The 19,106-nt window shown below is 44.4% G+C and overlaps 1 protein-coding gene across 5 annotated transcripts in view; it reads left to right on the top strand.

Moving 5' to 3' along the window:
- The window catches only part of ARHGEF28 (Rho guanine nucleotide exchange factor 28), a 245,723-nt gene that overhangs the window by 159,918 nt on the left and 66,699 nt on the right, over positions 1–19,106 (top strand). For 3 of the 5 annotated variants that reach the window (XM_040421453.1, XM_040421455.1, XM_040421456.1), the window contains 5 exons: positions 739–819; positions 2,306–2,345; positions 10,285–10,408; positions 16,507–16,633; positions 18,938–18,993. In XM_040421453.1, coding sequence (XP_040277387.1) covers positions 739–819; positions 2,306–2,345; positions 10,285–10,408; positions 16,507–16,633; positions 18,938–18,993 — 428 coding nt within the window. The remainder of the gene's footprint in view (positions 1–738; positions 820–2,305; positions 2,346–10,284; positions 10,409–16,506; positions 16,634–18,937; positions 18,994–19,106) is intronic. The other 2 variants (XM_040421454.1, XM_040421457.1) reach the window with 1 other exon arrangement.

Here is a 19,106-nt window from a genome sequence, read left to right as displayed (position 1 = left end):
ACCCTAATGGGAAAAATAGGAAAAAGTTTGATAAAACTTAAAGGGGTTTTCTGGGTGTTTTAGTATTGATGACCTATCCTGAAGATAGGTCATCAGTATGTGATCGCTGGTGGTCTGACACCCGGCACCCTTACTGATCAACTGTTTGAAGAGGCTGCAATGTTCTGGTGAGCATTGGGGCCTCCTCATGGCTGGCATACAGTGCTTGGTATTACAGCTCAGCCCTATTCCTTTGAATGGGACAGAGCTGTGCCTATGTGACCGGTGAGGGTTGGTCATTATTATTAAAATCTCGCACAACCTTTTTACTATATTGGAAATGTGTTCAAACTATAAAATTCATGTTTTCATGTTTTAATTGTTCTTTCTGCTGCTTTGGACTTCAAGTATTTGCAGGTAATTTTTATAGGTACCTACTGAAATAGCCGCTGTTTTAATATTTCTCATAATTTGGACTGCATGTCTGGCTTTAATGTGGAGTTGATGGATAATGCAGTAAATTCCAGCATGTAAGAGAGTCATCCATTTATACATCTGAATATTTCAGGAAGCCATCTCCTTGTTATCCTACAGTCCGTGGTCCAATGTCTCTTTAGGCCCAGTGCCTTTAACACTTTCCTTTTATTAGAACTTTTAGTATTTCTATCTTAGTGATAACTCTCACCCTATTCACCGCTTTGGATGCTGAGAACCAAGAGCTCAAATATGTCTGCCATTAAAATCTATCCCTGCTTGTAGATGGTGTGTTCAGCGTCAGTGGTCGTTCACTTCTTCAGTCACTTTCATTGTCTAAATCAGTATCTCTGCTTCACCCGGGTAGTAAGTACTGCAGTGTGTCATGGTGGCAGTTTTTTTTAATGGTGCTTTAACAGGTGGTGGTCCTGATGGCTCTTATAGAGCGGGTCTACACTACACTATTTTACACATTGTAGCATGTCCATGTACTGTATATTTTCTTTTAGATCATTTTGTCCAGTTTCCCTTGTTGCTGTTTCATTTGCTATATATTATACATTACATTGGAGACTTGCAGCTGCAATTTTGGATGTGTAGCCCTGCTCATAGGATCCATCTCGCTAACCGTTGCTGGTCTTTCTCTTGGCTTGTGCATCACTATAATCTAAATGTACTACAAGTACATCTCAAGGGTGAGGTAATGTGCAATATGATCAGAGGCTGTCCCAAGAGAACGCATGGATATCCCTCCCATTTGTTTGCTGGTGTTACTTCTGGGCCGTTTAGTCAGATGTTTATTTAAAGGGCATCTGTCAGCAGTTTTGTACCTATGAAACTGGCTGACCTGTTGCATGTGCGCTTGGCAGCTGAAGACATCTGTGTTGGTCCCATGTTCATAAGTGCCCACATTGCTAGGAAAAATTATGTTTTAATATGTGCAAATAAGCTTGTAGGAGCAAAGGGGGCGTTGCTCCTAGAGGCTCTGCTCTCTCTGCACCCCCTGCACTTTGATTGACAGGGCCAGGCAGACAGGATCACTTTTACACTGCCTTGCCTTTTCAATCAAAGTGCAGAGGGCTTGGCAGATGCAGAGAGAGCTGAGCCTCTGGGTGTAACGGCAACGCCCCCGTTGCTCCTAGAGACTCATTTGCATATATTAAAACATCATTTTTCTCAGCAATGTGGGCACATATAAACATGGGACCAACACAGATGCCTTCAGCTGCCAAGCGCACATGTAACAGGTCAGCCAGGTTCATAGGTACAAATCTGCTGACAGATGCCCTTTAATTTTAGCTCTGTGACATCGATGAGAATGTTATAGACTTATTAGAGGTATTCCCATCTTGTACAGTGGTGGCTTTTTGCTAAGATATATCATTTCTTTTTGATCCTTGGGGATCCGGCCTTTGGGACCTCCACAATTCCAAAGGACAAAGAGGATGAATCACTGATGTAGGGCCGTGACCTTTTCTAAAATTTCCCATTCAAGTGAATAGGAATGGCTGCGAAACTGTAAAGGGGAAGTGGCACTACACCCACACTGTGCCCCTTCACCCGCAGGATTGGTGGGGGCCCCAAAGGTCATAAAGTGATTGCATTTTCTAGCAATGTGACATCACTTTCCAAGATGGGAATACTCTTCCTTGACAGCTGCTCTCATAGTATTAGACATGTGTTCACTTTGGCCGGTGTGCAGTTATCTTCTTCTGATTGTATGTTTACTTCTATCATCTTGATTACTTGATGGTTTAAAAGGTGCCTGAGATCTCATGGTGGAGGAAGAACTGTGATTCCACGAGCAGCCGCTCGAACGATATCTAACCGATGTTCCTCTTTATCTTGTTAGAACGGGCGTACAGCCTTCCTGACCAGTCAAGAGAAAAAAGGTAAATTATATAAGTTCTGGAATATTGTATAGTCATTATAGAGGGATACAGTACAAATACCTTCAAATGCTTACACAGCAATTTTTTCTGCGGATGTTACGGGGAAATCTGCGACTCATCGGAAATCTGAAGCATGCTCCGAATTCTGTGCGGATTTTTTCTGCTACTTGTATTTTACTGTTATTTCTTGCATATTTTCAGTGTGAAATCCACGCTGAAAATCTTTGTGCGGCCTGGCAGAACATGGCCGACGTCACTTATGGATATAGAGGGATGGTTTTCCTTCACGCCCAAATGGTCAGATATAGCCGGATATGGGAAAAACCTCCTTTTGACCACAGGAGGCGATAACCAGCAAGTCACAGTCCCCTGTAGGCTTAGTTCCTTTGGGCTGGGTTCACACGTGACTGATGGCCGTGTGACAAATCCTGAGCGGTGTACAGTCCGAGCAAAATGGATGAATTTGAAGAAGTCTCATCTGCACGTTGCATACACAAAACGCAGTGTAACTGAACCTGCAGGGTGGATTTGCAGCATATGCTGTGGATCTGACCAGCGGATTTCACCCTCTGCAATGGAGAAGGTGAAGTCCGCCGGCTTTTCTATTGCATAAACCACATGTAGCACTTGCAGATATTGTTAAGTTTTTTGCAGCGGAACTGCCAAAACAACCACTGTGGACTTCTCTGCTACAATTTCCAGTACGTGTGGACGTACCCTTAGGGCTCATTCAGACTTATGCTGTCCGCAAAACGCGGATCAGTTTTTTTGTTCACAGTCCAGCACGACCGCAAAAAACTGATTGCATTCCGCATTTTTGCAGACCCATAGACCTCAATAGGGCCACGTCCTGATTTTCACTGACAAGTATAGGACATGTTTTATTTGTTTTGCGGAGCCATGGAATGGAAGAAAAGGGCCCCATAGAAGTGAAATGGGTCTACTTCTAATCCGCAATCACCATACGGCCGTCTGAATGAGCCCTTACAGGGCTCCAGATGGCGACCAAAATGGTCGCCAATGCGACTTAGAATTTACAAATGGCGACAAGACTTTTTAGTCTTGTCGCCATTTGCGACTAGACCCGCCGCCGCAGCTCTGCTCAATACAGCGGCGGGGCACAGGAGCTGATCGTTCTCAGCAGCGCAGTGGAGGAGGAGTCTCTCCCTCCCCCCCTGTGCTGCTGCCGCCGCCTCCGCCAATAAGAAGAGACGGGAGGAGGAGAGGAGGGGCTGTGGCCACTGCGCCACCAATGAAGAAAACTGACCTGTAATACAAATACAGGAGGCGGGTGCTGGAATCAAATAGCCGACACCCGACCTCTGTGACAGGGAGCTGCGATCAGCGGCAGTTGAGTTAACCCTTCAGGTGCGGTACCTGAGGGGTTAACTGTCGCTGATCGCAGCTCCCTGTCACAAAGGTCGGGTGTCGGCTATTTGATTCCAGCACCCGCCTCCTGTATTTGTATAAGAAACGTTGGTGGCACAGTGCGCCCCCCCCCCCCCCCCCAGTATAAGAAACATTGGTGGCTCAGTGGGAAGTGCCAATGAGGGTTAAAAAATAATAAAAAAAATGAACTCGCCTCCTCCAGTTGATCGCGTAGCTGCCGGTCTCCTGTTCTTTCTTCAGGACCTGTGGTGACGTCACTGAGCTCATCACATGGTCCATTGCCATGGTGATGGATCATGTGATGTATCATGTGATGAGCACAGTGATGTCACCACAGGTCCTTTGACAGGTCCTGAAGAAAGAACAGGAGACGATCAATTGGAGGAGGTGAGTTAATTATTTTTTTAACCCTCATTGGCACTGCCCACTGCGCCACCAATGTTTATTATACTGGGGTGATGGGGGGGGCGCACTGCACCACCAATGTTTATCATACTGGGTTGTTGGGGGGGCGCACTGCGCCACCAATGTTTATTATATTGGGGGGGGGGGGGGCGCACTGCACCACCAATGTTTATTATATTGGGGGGGGGGGCGCACTGCGCCACCAATGTTTATTATACTGGGGTGTATATAATATTTATTATATTGACCTTATATTGACCTACTAAGCATTCTGTATTAAGAATGCTATTATTTTCCCTTATAACCATGTTGTTATAAGGGAAAATAACACAGTGAATAGACTTTCATCCTAGCAACCGTGTGTGAAAATCGCACCGCATCCGCACTTGCTTGCGATTTTCACGCAGCCCCATTAACTTTTATGGGGCCTGCGTTGCGTGAAAAACACACAACATAGAGCATACTGCTATTTTCACGCAACGCACAAGTGATGTGTGAAAATCACCGCTCATGTGCACAGCCCCATAGACGTGAATGGGTCCGGATTCAGTGCGGGTGCATTCCGGTATTCTGAATGCCGTATCTGGCACTAATACATTCCTATAGGGAAAAATGCTGGATCCGGTATTCAGGCAAGTCTTCAGTTTTTTTTGCCGGAGATAAAACCGTAGCATGCTGCGGTTTTATCTTTTGCCTGATCAGTCAAAATGACTGAACTGAAGACGTCCTGATGCATCCTGAACGGATTACTCTCCATTCAGAATGCATAGGGATATGCCTGATCAGTTCTTTTCTGGTATTGAGCCCCTGTGACGGAAGTCAATGCCGGAAAAGAAAAACGCTAGTGTGAAAGTACTCTAAAATATTACATTTAAATCCCCCTTTCCCAATTTTACATATAAAATATATAAACAATAAATAAATAAACATATTACATAGCGCTGTCCAAACTATTAAATTATTAAAAAATATATTCTATGCGGTGATCATTCACCATTTTTTTTGTCACCTTGTCACCCCAAAAAATAGCATAGGACTGTTCTATGATGGGCCGAATGTTTCATAAAATGCGAAATGCACGCGGCTTTTTTTGGTGTTTTTTTTTTTTTTTTTTTTGCGCGGTATTGAGTATTACTTTTTTATGGTGACGAAAGCGAATCAAAATTTTGGTTTCAAAACAACCCTACGCCAATCTGATCGGCATAGCGTTGTCACGATACCAAAATTTTGATTCGGTTTCGATTTGGCAACTAAAAATTTGATTTGGCTCCTAAATTTTTCAGTTCAGGAGCCGATGGCTACTAGGTATTTTTTTTAGTCTGGAGCACTGCCTTAGCGTTTTGTAGAGGATATTTTTGACATCAGCATGGCTTTTCACCTTTATTACTTCTGACTGCAAATGTATGGGGCTAGTAGATACACGGTACATGTTTTTCTCCATAATGATTACATCTTGGTCACATTAATGAGATCACTTATCTTTTTCATATTAATATTACTTTGAGGACGTGCTTACCTGTTTGTAATAGACAGAAAATAGTCCCAAAAAGAAAAAACAATGAAGAAATAACATACCAAAAAATCCGTCTGACCACAAATCTTACTTGGTATTTTCCATTGTATTATTCATGAATAGCAGTGACTTCAGTAAGAAGGAATTTGTTGCATAATGGAAATTCCAGAAATGGCAGTCGTGTTAGATAACCGTGCCGATGATTATTATAAAGGCCTGGTGATGTAATACGTCATTTACTGTACGTGTTACCGTACTTTGTGTGCCTCCTCAGCACAGCATTACGTCATTCCGCTCCAGCTGCTCTATGGCCCAATGTCAGGAAGACTCGCAGTCGTCTTAGAGCGACTTGTTGTGTCTTGTCGATGTAGGAAGATGTTAAAGGGAGTCTGTCACCACGTTGTCATGTTTTATGCTGCTCATATAGCGTTATTGCGCACATACACATGAATGAAACAGTACCTTTGATGTATTTGTCCCATGTAGAGAAGCTGCAAACACGAGGTTATAAACTTATGCAAATTAGGTCTCGCAAGTGCCCAGGGGCGGTGTCATGGCTGTAAGTGCCCAGGGGCGGTGTCATGGCTGTAAGTGCCCAGGGGAGGTGTCATGGCTGTAAGTGCCCAGGGGAGGTGTCATGGCTGTAAGTGCCCAGGGGAGGTGTCATGGCTGTAAGTGCCCAGGGGAGGTGTCATGGCTGTAAGTGCCCAGGGACGGTGTCATGGCTGTAAGTGCCCAGGCCCCTCACCGATGTGCACACCTAACCCCTCCTCGTGGTGTCCTCTGGCCCGCCCTGTAATAATCTTGCGTCATCCTCTTCAGTTCTCTCCTGCACACTTCCCTGCCGGGCCCAGGCATGTGCAGTGCTCTGCCCACTATGGGCAGATGCACAGGCATGTGCAGTGCGCATGCGCTGGTTAATACCGCTGGCCTCTGCTGGTGAGGTGCGTCATTAACCGGCGCATGCATAATTTGCATACGTTTATAACCTCATTTTTGCAGCTTCTCTACATGGGACAAATACATCAAAGGTACGGTTTTATTCATGTGTATGCAGGGCTGTGGAGTCGGTAGATAAATGCTCCGACTCAGACTCCTCAGTTTTTGGTACTTCCTCTCTGACTCCGACTCCCCGACTCTGACTCCTCTGTATTTAATATGCAAATGTATTTTATACATTCCTTGAAGGAAAGAAAGGCAACATACATGTCATTACCACAGAACTACTGGCTAGGAAGCCGCTGCCTTCTCCTTTGTGTGCTGATCTTCTGCTGAAGATAGGGCAGTGGAAGGATCCAGGAAGGGGCATTTATTGTAAAACCTGATTTCCCTAGTAGAATCCCATAGTCATGTTTAAAGTTTAAGCTAACAATCTGAGTTTACAAGTTTTTATAGCCTTAGCTGAATGACAGCAGTTTTTCAAATGGTTTACAGCTTCTGTCTTGAGCTATTGACTATCCATTCCCGTCACTTATACAAGTGTCTAGTCCTGCAAAAAACATATTTACTTAAAGGGGTTCTGCACTTTCATTTAACTGATGATCTATCCTCTGGATAGATCATCAGCTTCTGATCGGTGGGGGTCCGACACCCGGGACCGCCACTGATCAGCTGTTTGAGAAGGCAGCGGCGCTCCAGTAGCGCCGCAGCCTTCTCACTGTTTACCGCTGGCCCACTGACGTCACGACTAATATCAACTAGCGTGGGCGGGGCTAAGCTCTGTTCACTTGAATGGAGCTTAGCCGCGCCCACGCCAGTTGATACTAGTCGTGACGTCAGTGAGCCGGTGGTAAACAGGGAGAAGGCCGTGGCGCTGCTGGAGCGCCGCTGCCTTCTCAAACAGCTGATCGGCGGAGGTCCCGGGTGTCGGACCCCCGCCGATCAGAAGCTGATGATCTATCCAGAGGATAGAGAATAGATCATCAGTTAAATGAAAGTGCAGAACCCTTTTAATCAGTTATCAGTGACCTGTAACAGCAGAACACAACACAATGGAAAGTATAAGTATTGCCGCTCCTTAACTGTGCGTTGCGTGCCATATAGTGAAGCATATGAAAAGCATGCTTCTTCATGGTCACTTAATGTGTTCGTTTTGCGGTAACGTGACGCACTGCATGCATTGGCCTTCATTCTTACAGTAGTGAAGTACCGTATTTTTCTCAAAAGTGGGGGAAAAATAGCAGTGCATCTTATGGGAGCGAATGCTGCGACCGTCCGGTGAATAGGCTGAGAGGGAGGAGGGGCTGGGGGCCGGCATCTGTTTCTGTAATGGCAGCGGGGCCCGGTGCAGTCACTGTATTCTACTACACCGGGCCCCGCTCACTGTAGTATACGGTAATCATATCTAACTTGTGGGTATTGTTAAAGTATTCCAATCATCTTAAATCTAGCGCTGTACTACTTACTACTAACTTCTTGGCAGTCAGGAGGCCGAGTGGGCGCTCGTAGCGTAGCTCACTACGTCATGCCCCTGCTCCGCCCACTTTATGAATGAAGCAGGCACCGGATCCCGCTGCCATTACAGAAACAGATGCCGGCCCCCATTTACTACACAGGGACACTGTTATGGGGGGGATCTGTGGATGACACATAAGAGAAGATGCTATATATGTGTCATCCACAGATGCCCCATAACAGTGCCATCCACAGATGCCCCCATAACAGTGTCATCCACAGACCACCATTAGTTCAAAACCCACCAAACGCACACCTTTTTTCTTATTTTCCTCCTCAAAAACCTAGGTGCGTCTTATGGGCAGGTGCGTCTTATAGGGCGAAAAAAACCGTAATTAATTATGACTTTTTGTGAATTGGGACATTTAAACTTGCTTTTTTAAAAATTTTATTCCAATTTAAATCTAGTAGGAGTCGGAGTCGGTTAATTTTTTGCTGACTCAGACTCCAGGTACCCAAAATTGCCTCCGACTCCACAGCCCTGTGTGTATGTGCGCAATAACGTGGTGATAGACTCCCTTTAAGCAGGAGAGATTAAAAAAAGAAAAACAGCAGTGTCAGTTTTTTTGTGAATCTGGGGTCACATTTGCCGCAATTGTGAGTCATGTTGCAACCCCAGTGCTACACAGCGATCCTTGGTTGCGCGACTGGTGTCACATGCCAAGATTGTGGTGTAGCCCCAGCCTTAATCCATGGATGTAACATTGTGCCCTTTCATATCTGGGTACGTACCCTGCTTCTATAATTCACATGGAGACAATAGTAGAAAATACTGCAGTCTAGTGCACTCTGTGTATTTCATATACAGTGCAGTGTGGATCTATACGGGGGAAGCAAGGCAGTCTAAAAGCTAAAGAAGCTGCCGTGTGGAATCTGCACTTTTTTCTCCAGCGAAAACATATGTATGTGCAGAGGTCACAATAACGCCTGTACAAGCGTCATTGACGCCTGTTCAGGCCATTTTACTCCCTGGAAAAAGTCTAACGCGTACCAATACACCTTAGACACTTCCCCTACATTCAGCAGCACAGGGAACGGCACGGGCAGCGCAGCGATGCTGCCTGTGCCTGAAATGACTAATAGCAAAGCTCTAGTCATTAAGGAGCTTTACTATTGGATGGTTTGGGCCGGATTGATACAGCGCCCTGCAGCAGGGGAAGCCGGTGGGAGCTGAAAGGAGGAGGGTCCGGCTCCTGGGAGTTTTTATAGTAAGGAGAGCGGAGTGCGCTGTACAAGGACCCCGGGAAACATGGCGGCAGAGGAGCTGAAGAGGACTCCTCACAGGTGACAAACAGCCCCGGACATCAAGGTGACAGCAGTGTGTAGTGCAGTGTGTGATCATCACACACTGCACCACATACATCACACACTGCACCACATACATCTACACACATGCATACATCACACACTGATGCATGTAGCGTAGTGCACTGTATAGTGAATGCAGGCAGGCTATTAAAGTAGTGCAAATGATAAAGTACAGGGTTAATTCCGCTATATTGGACTGGACTTTATAACTTAGCTATAATTGCCTGATGGTATTTACTAATGGTCCCCTGCATAAATACCCATCTCTTAGGCCACGTTCACACCACCACTATTTATTTCTGTAAAAAAAAAAATTTAAAGTATACTTTTTTTGCAGAACTCTGCAGGATGGGAAAGTGTAGTGTACCACATTTTTCCATTCTGCAAGGTTCAGTTTTTTTTTTTTTACAATGGAACTGTGGTGACGGATGCAGTATGGCATCTGTCTGAGGCATCTGATAACATATATATGTTTTTTGTGTACATTAAACGTATGACAAAAATGTGATGTGAGCCCAGCCTGACTGACAGGGAAGAAGCTGAACAGACTCCGCCGACTATGATGGGATCCGTTCAGTTTCTGTTCGGGATCTGTCTTTTTACCAGACAAAAAAGTGCTGAATACAAGACTTTTTTGTCTGGTCTTTCGACAGAATCTGCAACAGAGGCTCCAAACGCAGCCTCCAACACAGATGTGAACAAGCGCAGGCCTACCTATTATGTATTTGTATTACTGCAGCTTTCGTACTCCTCCTCGGGTAAAAATACTCCTCAAAAATGGTCAGAGGAGTATTTTTACTCTTCTGGAAAAAAAAAAGTGCGATCTCTCTGTATGTGGAATCTTTGCAATGAATACATTAATTTCTGCAGAATCGAAGAGGAAGAATGGGATCGGTATATGGCCCCTGCAAAACCGGAATGTGAGAAGAACAAAGTGAGCCGCACTTTCAGCTTCCTGCGAAACAGGATGTCTAGTACCCGGAACAAAAACAAGGTGACTGCTTTTATTGGATCATTCCGTTATTTTTTTAAATTAATTTTTTATATCTTTTTTCTATTCTTGCTGTCTACTAATTCTCCATTGTGTGACATGAGGTTAGGGTCATTCTCGGGTCTTGTTTGTTAATTAGTCAATTAGTTTAGCTAGTTTTCTCCTCACAGAAGGATTAAACGGGATGTGTCGCCTATAATTTTTTCTGCCTGTTAAAACCAGGTAGTGACACACATCCTTTTTTCTACATCTTTGCATGCTGTTAACAGCTCAGTCATGGTGGCAGCCACCATATTCATGCTCCGGAATAGTGATGGACGAACATCTGCCGGGCCGGTTCGCGAACGCGATCAAATGTTCGCGAACCGCAAGTTCGCGGCTGGTCCCATTCATTTATGGCAGGCGAACCTGAAAAACCTTCAGCTCATATTTGCAGCCAAGAAATAATTACTAGAAGTGCACCAATAGCCCCACAACATGGACAGTGACATACCAGATGTATTATTCGAATTTGGGATCTCCATTCATTATTTTTTTTTCAATGCGAAATATCGGCAATATAATTTTTGCGTACGCGCATGCGCAAATGCACTATACAGTACCCAAATGCACTATATAGAAAGTATATTGGTATAGAACACCCCGCTTCAATCAGTTTTTTAGGGGGGGCGCGACTGGTATATCACACCAGTAGAAATTATTTGTTCCAATAATGCTTGTCCCTCTATATACCTGCAGTATCGCAGCAGAACCGCACACAACTGCCGCACAATACAAATGCACTATAATATACTTTCTAACATAGAAAGTATATTATAACATTGTACAAGGAAGGCAATCCATTAGAATATACATAAAGATAATACGTAACCTTTAATAATTTTACTATGAGGGTCCATTCACATGTCCTTAAATGTTTTGCGGATCCGCAAAACACTGACACCGGCAATGTGCGGTCCACAAATTGCGGAATGCACATCGCCGGCACTATAATAGAAAACGCCTAATCTTGTCTGCAATTGAGGACAAGAATAGGACATGTTCTATTTTTTTGTGGAAACGGAAGCACAGATGCGGAAGTGCGGATCCGCAAATGCGGATATGGACAGCACATTCCGGCCCCATTGAAAATGAATGGGTCTGCACCCGTTCCGCAAAATTGCGGAACGGATGCAGACCTATTTTGCGGACATGTGAATGGAAAAGATATCCCTCAAAATGAAAATAAATTTATTTATTAAAGTTAAAGGGGTTCTGCACTTTGTTTTAACTGATCTATCCTCTGGTCGGCGGGGGGTCCGACACCCGGGACCCCCGCCGATCAGCTGTTAGAGAAGGCTGAAGCCTTCTCACTGTTTACTGCCGGCCCAGTGACGTCACGACTAGTATCAATTAGCGTGGGCGGGGCTAAGCTCCATTCAAATGAACAGAGCTTAGCCCCACCCACGCTAGTTGATACTAGTCGTGACGTCAGTGGGCCAGCGGTAAACAGCGAGAAGGCCGCGGCGCTGCTGGAGCGCCGCAGCCTTCTCAAACAGCTGATTGCGGAGGTCCCGGGTGTCGGACTCCCGCCGATCAGATGCTGATGATCGATCCAGAGGATAGATGATCAGTTAAAACCAAGTGCAGAACCCCTTTAAGCAAAAATCATAGATGTGGTAGGCAATAACAAGTGCTCGGCGGCACCAAATCAGAAACCATATGTCCTACCACAATCCGGGGAGTTCCAGTGCACATCCATTAATCCCGGAGAGAAAGCAAAAACCATCTATCCCTGGGCTAAATGATGATGTGGTATTGAAGGACAGGGTGGGCAAAGAACTGTCCCTGATATTGCCCTACAGGGGGGTGCTATTCTGGCCTTGATAGCCTAACCACAGACCACCCGCCCTGATAAGAGCGACCCCGTCCGGAACCTTACCCTATATAATAATGGCCCTAGTAAGCCCCTAGCCCCTAGGCTCCTGACTTCCAGGTGATCACTATATAGATCTATGTGTTTTGGACTCATTATAAAAGTATAAGTATATCGCACCCCTCTCTGTATCACACATATAGATAGCACACCTATACTAGTCCTTAAAATGACTTTTGTGACCCTGTTAGCTAGTGTTTGGTGTCCCTAACAGCCTGTCCCTGCTCCACACAGCAACCTCTCCCTACACTGGCAAAACACTGAATGTAAAATGGCAGCTAGATTAGGTTTATTTATAAGGTAGGGGGTATGTCCATGTGCTGAAACGTCTCAATTGGCTGTCCTGTACCACCTGATGGATGTGTCATGGGTCAAAGTTCTTTATAATGTAAAAGAATATGGCGGGCGCGAATTTCTCCATATCTTCGCATGTTCGGCGAATTGCGAACATGCAAAGTTCGCCGCGAAACGACCGCCGGGCGAACCGCAAGGCCATCTCTACTCAGGAAATGAAGTAAAAAAAAAACTACAATTAGAGAAAAAAAAAACAGGAGGTCAGGAGGGAGTAAATAAGCTGTGATATCACCTATTGTAAATGGTGGATCCTGAGTTATCTATGTATGAAGGTGTTATATGTTGTAATCTTGCCTACGGTAATATTGATGAAAAGTGATCTGTACAGAACAAGTGGCGCCTATTACTGGGTTTAGTTGCCAGTGTAAAAACGGCAGGATTTTAGGATTTCTTTTTAGATCTACCGTAGGTGATGACATAAAAAATTTAAAATAACATCGGCAAAAACTCTTTAAAAATATTTTTCATGTAAAAACTTTATTTAAACAGTAGGTCATTTTCTGAAGGCACATTGCCTTAAAGGCCCCTTTACACAAGCAGGAATGAACTGTTGGTTCCCAATAATTGTCTGCCCGTCATAGGAGATGAGAGCTGCATTTATATGCAGCATTCACTTCTGCTCTATGAGGTGGAGCGATTGTTACTGCATTTGCTCATCCCCATAGAGAATCATTGTTTTTCGGAAGGGGATCCCTGTTTACACAGCGTGATCTGGTGGCCATAATCAAGAACAAACATCTATAGAATATTTGGGGGGAATTTATCAAATATCAGTGTTTTATGTCAGTCTTTGATATCCCGAGTGCCGCGGGAGGATATGCCTAATTTATCATGAGGCGCAGGCCTCGTTGTAGATAAAGCATCTCCTCTGACAGTCCGTGTACTAAAACGAAACTAAAACGAAACTCTATGCCAGCTCCTAGCTGTGTGAAGATCTGATGGAGTAAGACGCAAGGCTGTCCCTAACAGGCCGAGCTTTGTTAGACCATGTAAAGTACATAGTAAAGTGAAAAAATAACTAAATGAATGTATTAAAAAAACGGAGACGCACCTGCTTGTGTAAATAATAGGAGAGAGAAAAGAAAGAAAGGAGGGTTGGGGATGGGGAAGGGACAAGATGGGGTCCTCGGGGAGGTCCATCCAGATGAGTATTAGGCCTCCCTCCCCCTCTAACTTATTATGCAGATTTTAGATGTTGAATATTCCTATAGTCCATAACTAAGTTAAGTAGGAAAGATGGGGCCCTGCTTGTAGTTTGTCCGAGGAAGCCACATGTTCTCCACCTGGAAGGCCCTATCATGATCATTGGCCATGAGTGGCTTCATGTGGTAGATGTGGTCCAGCTCCGCCAACCACTCTCTAGTTGTATGGAGTCTGGACAAGAGCGATTTTCCAGTGACTAATCGGGCAGCAGGCATAAAATGGCGATGTAAGCCCTTCTTAACAGCCGATATCGGACCCCAATTTTAGTATAAGTGTTGCCGAAGTGAGCACAGGGTTTGTGACTTTTTTTTACACCAGAAAACTGGAGTAGGGGGACGATAAATCCCCCTGTCTTTTTTAGACTTGTGGCTATCTCAGGGCTTTATTTAGACCTAATTGCTTTATGAATATAATATGCAGGGTAATGTATTATCTGATTTATCTTCCTCATCATTTATTTTCATGTTAGATATTAAATGCTAACTCCTCACACTTAGTCATTTCTGACATGATTTAGGGAAATATAATTAGACATAACGACATCTCTATGCTGATGAAGGCTAGATCTAATTATGTGCCTTTAGTATCTACTCGTTTTCATCATTATAGTTATTGAATGATGACTCATGTCCTCAATGATTAGTAAAGCCGGACCTTGATCCTTAGCTTGATGCATATAATGTAACTTTTATATTTAGGGGTTCAAAATGTACATTAGCCAGCAGATTTACCATATCATAGCCCAGGTAAGAGTTACAGCCCAAAGTAATGGCTCTGAGATCAAGGAGTTATGGCTAGTTAGTGTATTAATCAAACTACATAAAAACAGTCTGCTCCATCCTTTAGTTCAGCATTAAAAGTAGGGGGACAGACATGGTATCTGTGAGGAACAGGGAAGGGTTTATGTGGCTCATGGAATAATCTGCTGCAGTTTTGCATGACCTTGTCCATTAAAGGGAACCCGTCATCAACGTTATGCTGCCCATACTAACAGCAGCATAAAGTAGAGACAGGTGAGTGGATTTCAGCGGTCTGTCATTTATAAGTTAAAAGTAAGTGGTTGCCGAGAACCAACATCACAATCATTGCAGACTGGGCCTGGAAAAGAGTCATGGCCACCTGAGAAGAGTCCTGGTTATTCATGAATTCCTGCTCTCCTGCCCACCTGCTGATGACTGACAGGCTTCTACCGAGTTTTCTTCCTTTCTCTCTAGGAGAGAACTGCCAATCACCAGCAGATGGGTGAGAGAGCAGGAGATTAGGAATAACCAGGACTCTTCTCAGGTAGATGTGACTCTTTTCAAGTCCTGGGCTGCAATGATTATGATGCTGGTTCTCAGCAACCACTTACTTTTAGCTCATGACTGACACACAGCTGACATCAGCATTTCTGTCACTATTTTATGCTGCCCTCAGTGAGATCAGCATAAAGTTGATGACAGGTTCCCTTTAAGTGCCCTCATAAGCATCTATTCACACAGTTGGATTTGACTAGGATTTCGGGGAGGGGTGCACACTGAAATACTCATGACGTGCCTAACATTCCACATCCAGCGCAAATCAGTGGGATACTTTTTATACACTATTCACATTCAGCGGAAGAAGCATGTTCATTCTCCATATGAATTCTGAGAGGAACAGCTGCAGGACAGCCTCACACAGAAAAGGCCTATTAAATGGGACTAATCCTCCTGTGGATCCACCAGCACAGCTCCTGAATGCCCAGATTTCTGTCCTGGGACTATAAGGCCTAGTTCACACGAACGTGTGTGATCCGTGGCCGTATTGCGGGCCGCAATACATGGCCACAGTTCCGTGTGCATTCCGCATCACGGATGCGGACCCATTCACTTCAATAGGTCCGCAAATCCGGAATTGCGGAACCGCCGCACGGAACGGGACCCCTCGGAAGCACTACGGAGTGCTTCCGTGGGGTTGCGTCCCGTACTTCCGTTCCGCAAAAAGATAGAACATGTCCTATCTTTTTGCAGAACGGGGGGATCGCGGACCCATTAAAGTGAATGATCCGATGCGGCTGACCTACGGCCGGCGATCGTGCAAATTGCGGGCCGCAGCACGAGTCACACACGTTCGTGTGAACTCGGCCTAAATCTGATGTGTGTGGGCGAGTGTACCCTAATAGTAATAGCAGGTGCAGTTACCTAATTCACTTGCTGCATAGTCATGGCTGCCTCATACAGGACGGTGCTTCTTCTTTGTATTGGAGCATATGAAAGCTGCACTGGCCCAGATTCTCACGTCCATATGTGATTCACTAATGAAACACAAATAGATGAGGGCACAGTTTTGTGTGGAAGCCATTCAAGGCAACAGGATGGTGGTCTGATATCAAGATTTGCAATTCCACATATGAGGTATAGCGATTGAACACAGCCTTCTCTTTAGCCACCACTGCTTGGCCAGCAGCTGGTGTTTCGTTTTTGGTGCCCATGTGTAAGGCAATGGAGCAGGGGAGGTTACTGGCCATATGAGTTTCTTCTGGAAATCAATATAGTCATGAAAGCATTGAATTCTGGTTTTATTGTCAGCCTTACCTGATCATTGTTGTATTTGTCTTTTTGATCTTTCATTTAATGTTTTTCCTTTTCCTTTGCAAAATATATTAAAGGCCAAAAACAAAGAGACAAAGGAGAAAGCGAACAGACATCAGTTTGTAGCAGGGACCTTCTCAGGTGTGGTTCCATGTTTGGTGTGTGAAAAGGCCCTCCTGGGAAAAGAATCATTACAATGCTCCAGTAAGTACCCATGATTGGGGTATTGTTATTTACAACACTAGTGATTGACTAAGGCCTGTTTCACATTTGCATTTGCCCATCCGGCCGGGAGCAGCCTGCTGGATCCGACATTGCCAGACGCTGCCGGAATATCGTTTACATGCTTAAAAGGATACTTAATCAGAAATGGATATCTTTTAAGCTCACTAGTCACAGGAAACTTTTTTTTTGTTTTAGAATTTTTGGATCATTTTCATTTTCATTTAGTGCTATGCAAAATTAGAAACAAAACATTATCCTTCTGTAGCAGTCAGTACAAAAGACCTAAGTAGTCTGTTAGTTCACTGTTGCTGTGAGGGGCAGATGTTATCTGCAAGGTAATCCCTGTGAAAGTAGTAGGTGGAGGATTGGGATAAAAGTATAACAACTTTGTTGTTCCCTTGATAGGCCTAGATAAAGATGTGTAATGTGTGACGCTCTAATTCAGTCACTACAGAAGAGCTTTCTCTGGTCTGACTGAGGGTACTTTCACACTAGCGTTTTTGTTTTATGGTGTTGAGTTCCGTCACAGGAGCTTAATACCGGAAAAAAACTGATCCGTTTTATCCTAATGCATTCTGACTGCAGAGCATTCCGTTCAGGATGCATCAGTTCGGTCCCTCTTACGTTGTTTGGACGGAGAAAATACCGCAGCATGCGTCAGTTTTATCAACGGCCACAAATACTGATCACTTGCCGGAATGCCGGATCCGGTATTAATTTACATTGAAGTGTATTAGTGCCGGATCCAGCATTAAGTGTTCCGGCAAAACAGATCCGGCTTTCCCGTCTGTGCATGCGCAGATCTTTAAAAATGCAAAAAAAAATTTATACCGGATCCGTTTTTCCGGATGACACCGGTATTTCAATGCATTTGTCAGACGGATCTGACAAATGCCATCAGTTTGCGTCTGTATTGACGGATCCGGCAGGCAGTTGCGGCGACAAGTGTGAAAGTACCCTGAGAAAGTTAATCGAGACTGTTTGTTTGCCGTGCTAAAAGGTCCAAACAAAGAGGAAGTTGAAGAGCCAGGAGAGGAAGTAGAGTACATGGAGTGAGTTCAAAAGATTATGTGGCACATTTATTGAGACCGGCATTTTAGACGGTGGATCAGGTGAGGTTATGAAGGGGCGCAGGCCTCTTCATAACTTTGGCGGATCCACCGCCGCTTCTAAATGTAAGACAACTTCCTAGCTGTTTTAAATTTAGGCTAGATGCACACGACCGCATATGTTTTGCGGTCTGCAAATTCCGGATCCGCAAAAAAAAAACGGATGACGTCCGTATGGCATCCGTTAATTGTTGCGGATCCATTGTAGCAATGCCTATCCTTGTCCGCAAAACGGACAAGAATAGGACATGTTCTATTTTATTTTGCGGGGCTACAGAATGGAGCAAGGGATGCGGACAGCACACAGAGTGCTGTCCGCATCTTTTGTGGCCCCATTGTAGTGAATGGGTCCGCACTCGAGCCGCAAAAATTTTGACTCGGATGCGGAAGCAAACCATGTTCGTGTGCATGTAGCTTTAGACCAATTTCTTTACCTAAAATATGTGTAGAAAATGGTAAAAGAGACATGCCTATTGGCCCTTCCACGTCCCCGCCACACCTGCGTTTTAGACCTGTCGTGAGCGGGAAGAAGTCGCAGATTGCAGCGCAAAGGATCTTTGCGCTGCAATCTGCACCAGAAATAAGCCTAATTTAACCATATTTCTGTTTTAATAAATGACCCACTATATTCATAAAACTATCTACCTGTTTTTGCAATATTAAAAAAAATACATAGAATATCCCCATATAGGTTGTTAATATGTGTCTCTTTAATGTGAAGTAACTCAGTGTTTCTTCTCAAACAATTCCTCAAAGGCATAAAGTGGTAAAACAAGTCAAGGACAGCGCAGAGAGAGAGAGCACACCTGACATGGCCCACTTGGCTATGAAGTCAAACACGTAATGACACTGACACTACTGTTTGGTGTTGGGAATAAAATGTGATATATTATAGGAATCTATGAAGCACAGATTCCGCTGGAGCCGTCATTTGCAGCTTACAGGCACCAGATGGATTATACACGATTGTCGTCAGTTCCATTGTACTTTTGCTTATCAAGATGAGATGGAGACAGAAGTGTATCCACATTTTGGCAGCAATGAAAAATACATGGCCAGCAAGTTTCCTGTGATGTTACTTGTATGCTCTGCTTCCTCCTCTACCCTACCTCCACTGTTTTTTTTTCCCCCAGTAATTTGTAGGTGATTTAATAGACATTTTCCTGTTTTTCAGATTGCAATGTGAATGTACATAAAGCCTGCAAAGATGCTGTTCCCGCATGTTCAAAGGTAAATACAGATAGATAAAAGATATACTGCAGGATAAGTGGTTTTATCAATAATCACCAACCACTCCCAAATAGTAAAAATAAACCAAAATGACAGTTACACTTTGGGGGCAT

This window comes from Bufo bufo, chromosome 2 (assembly GCF_905171765.1).
Source record: "Bufo bufo chromosome 2, aBufBuf1.1, whole genome shotgun sequence".
Taxonomy (NCBI): Eukaryota; Metazoa; Chordata; class Amphibia; order Anura; family Bufonidae; genus Bufo; species Bufo bufo.
Note: the sequence above shows the minus strand (reverse complement) of the source record. Positions and strands in the feature narration are given on the sequence as shown.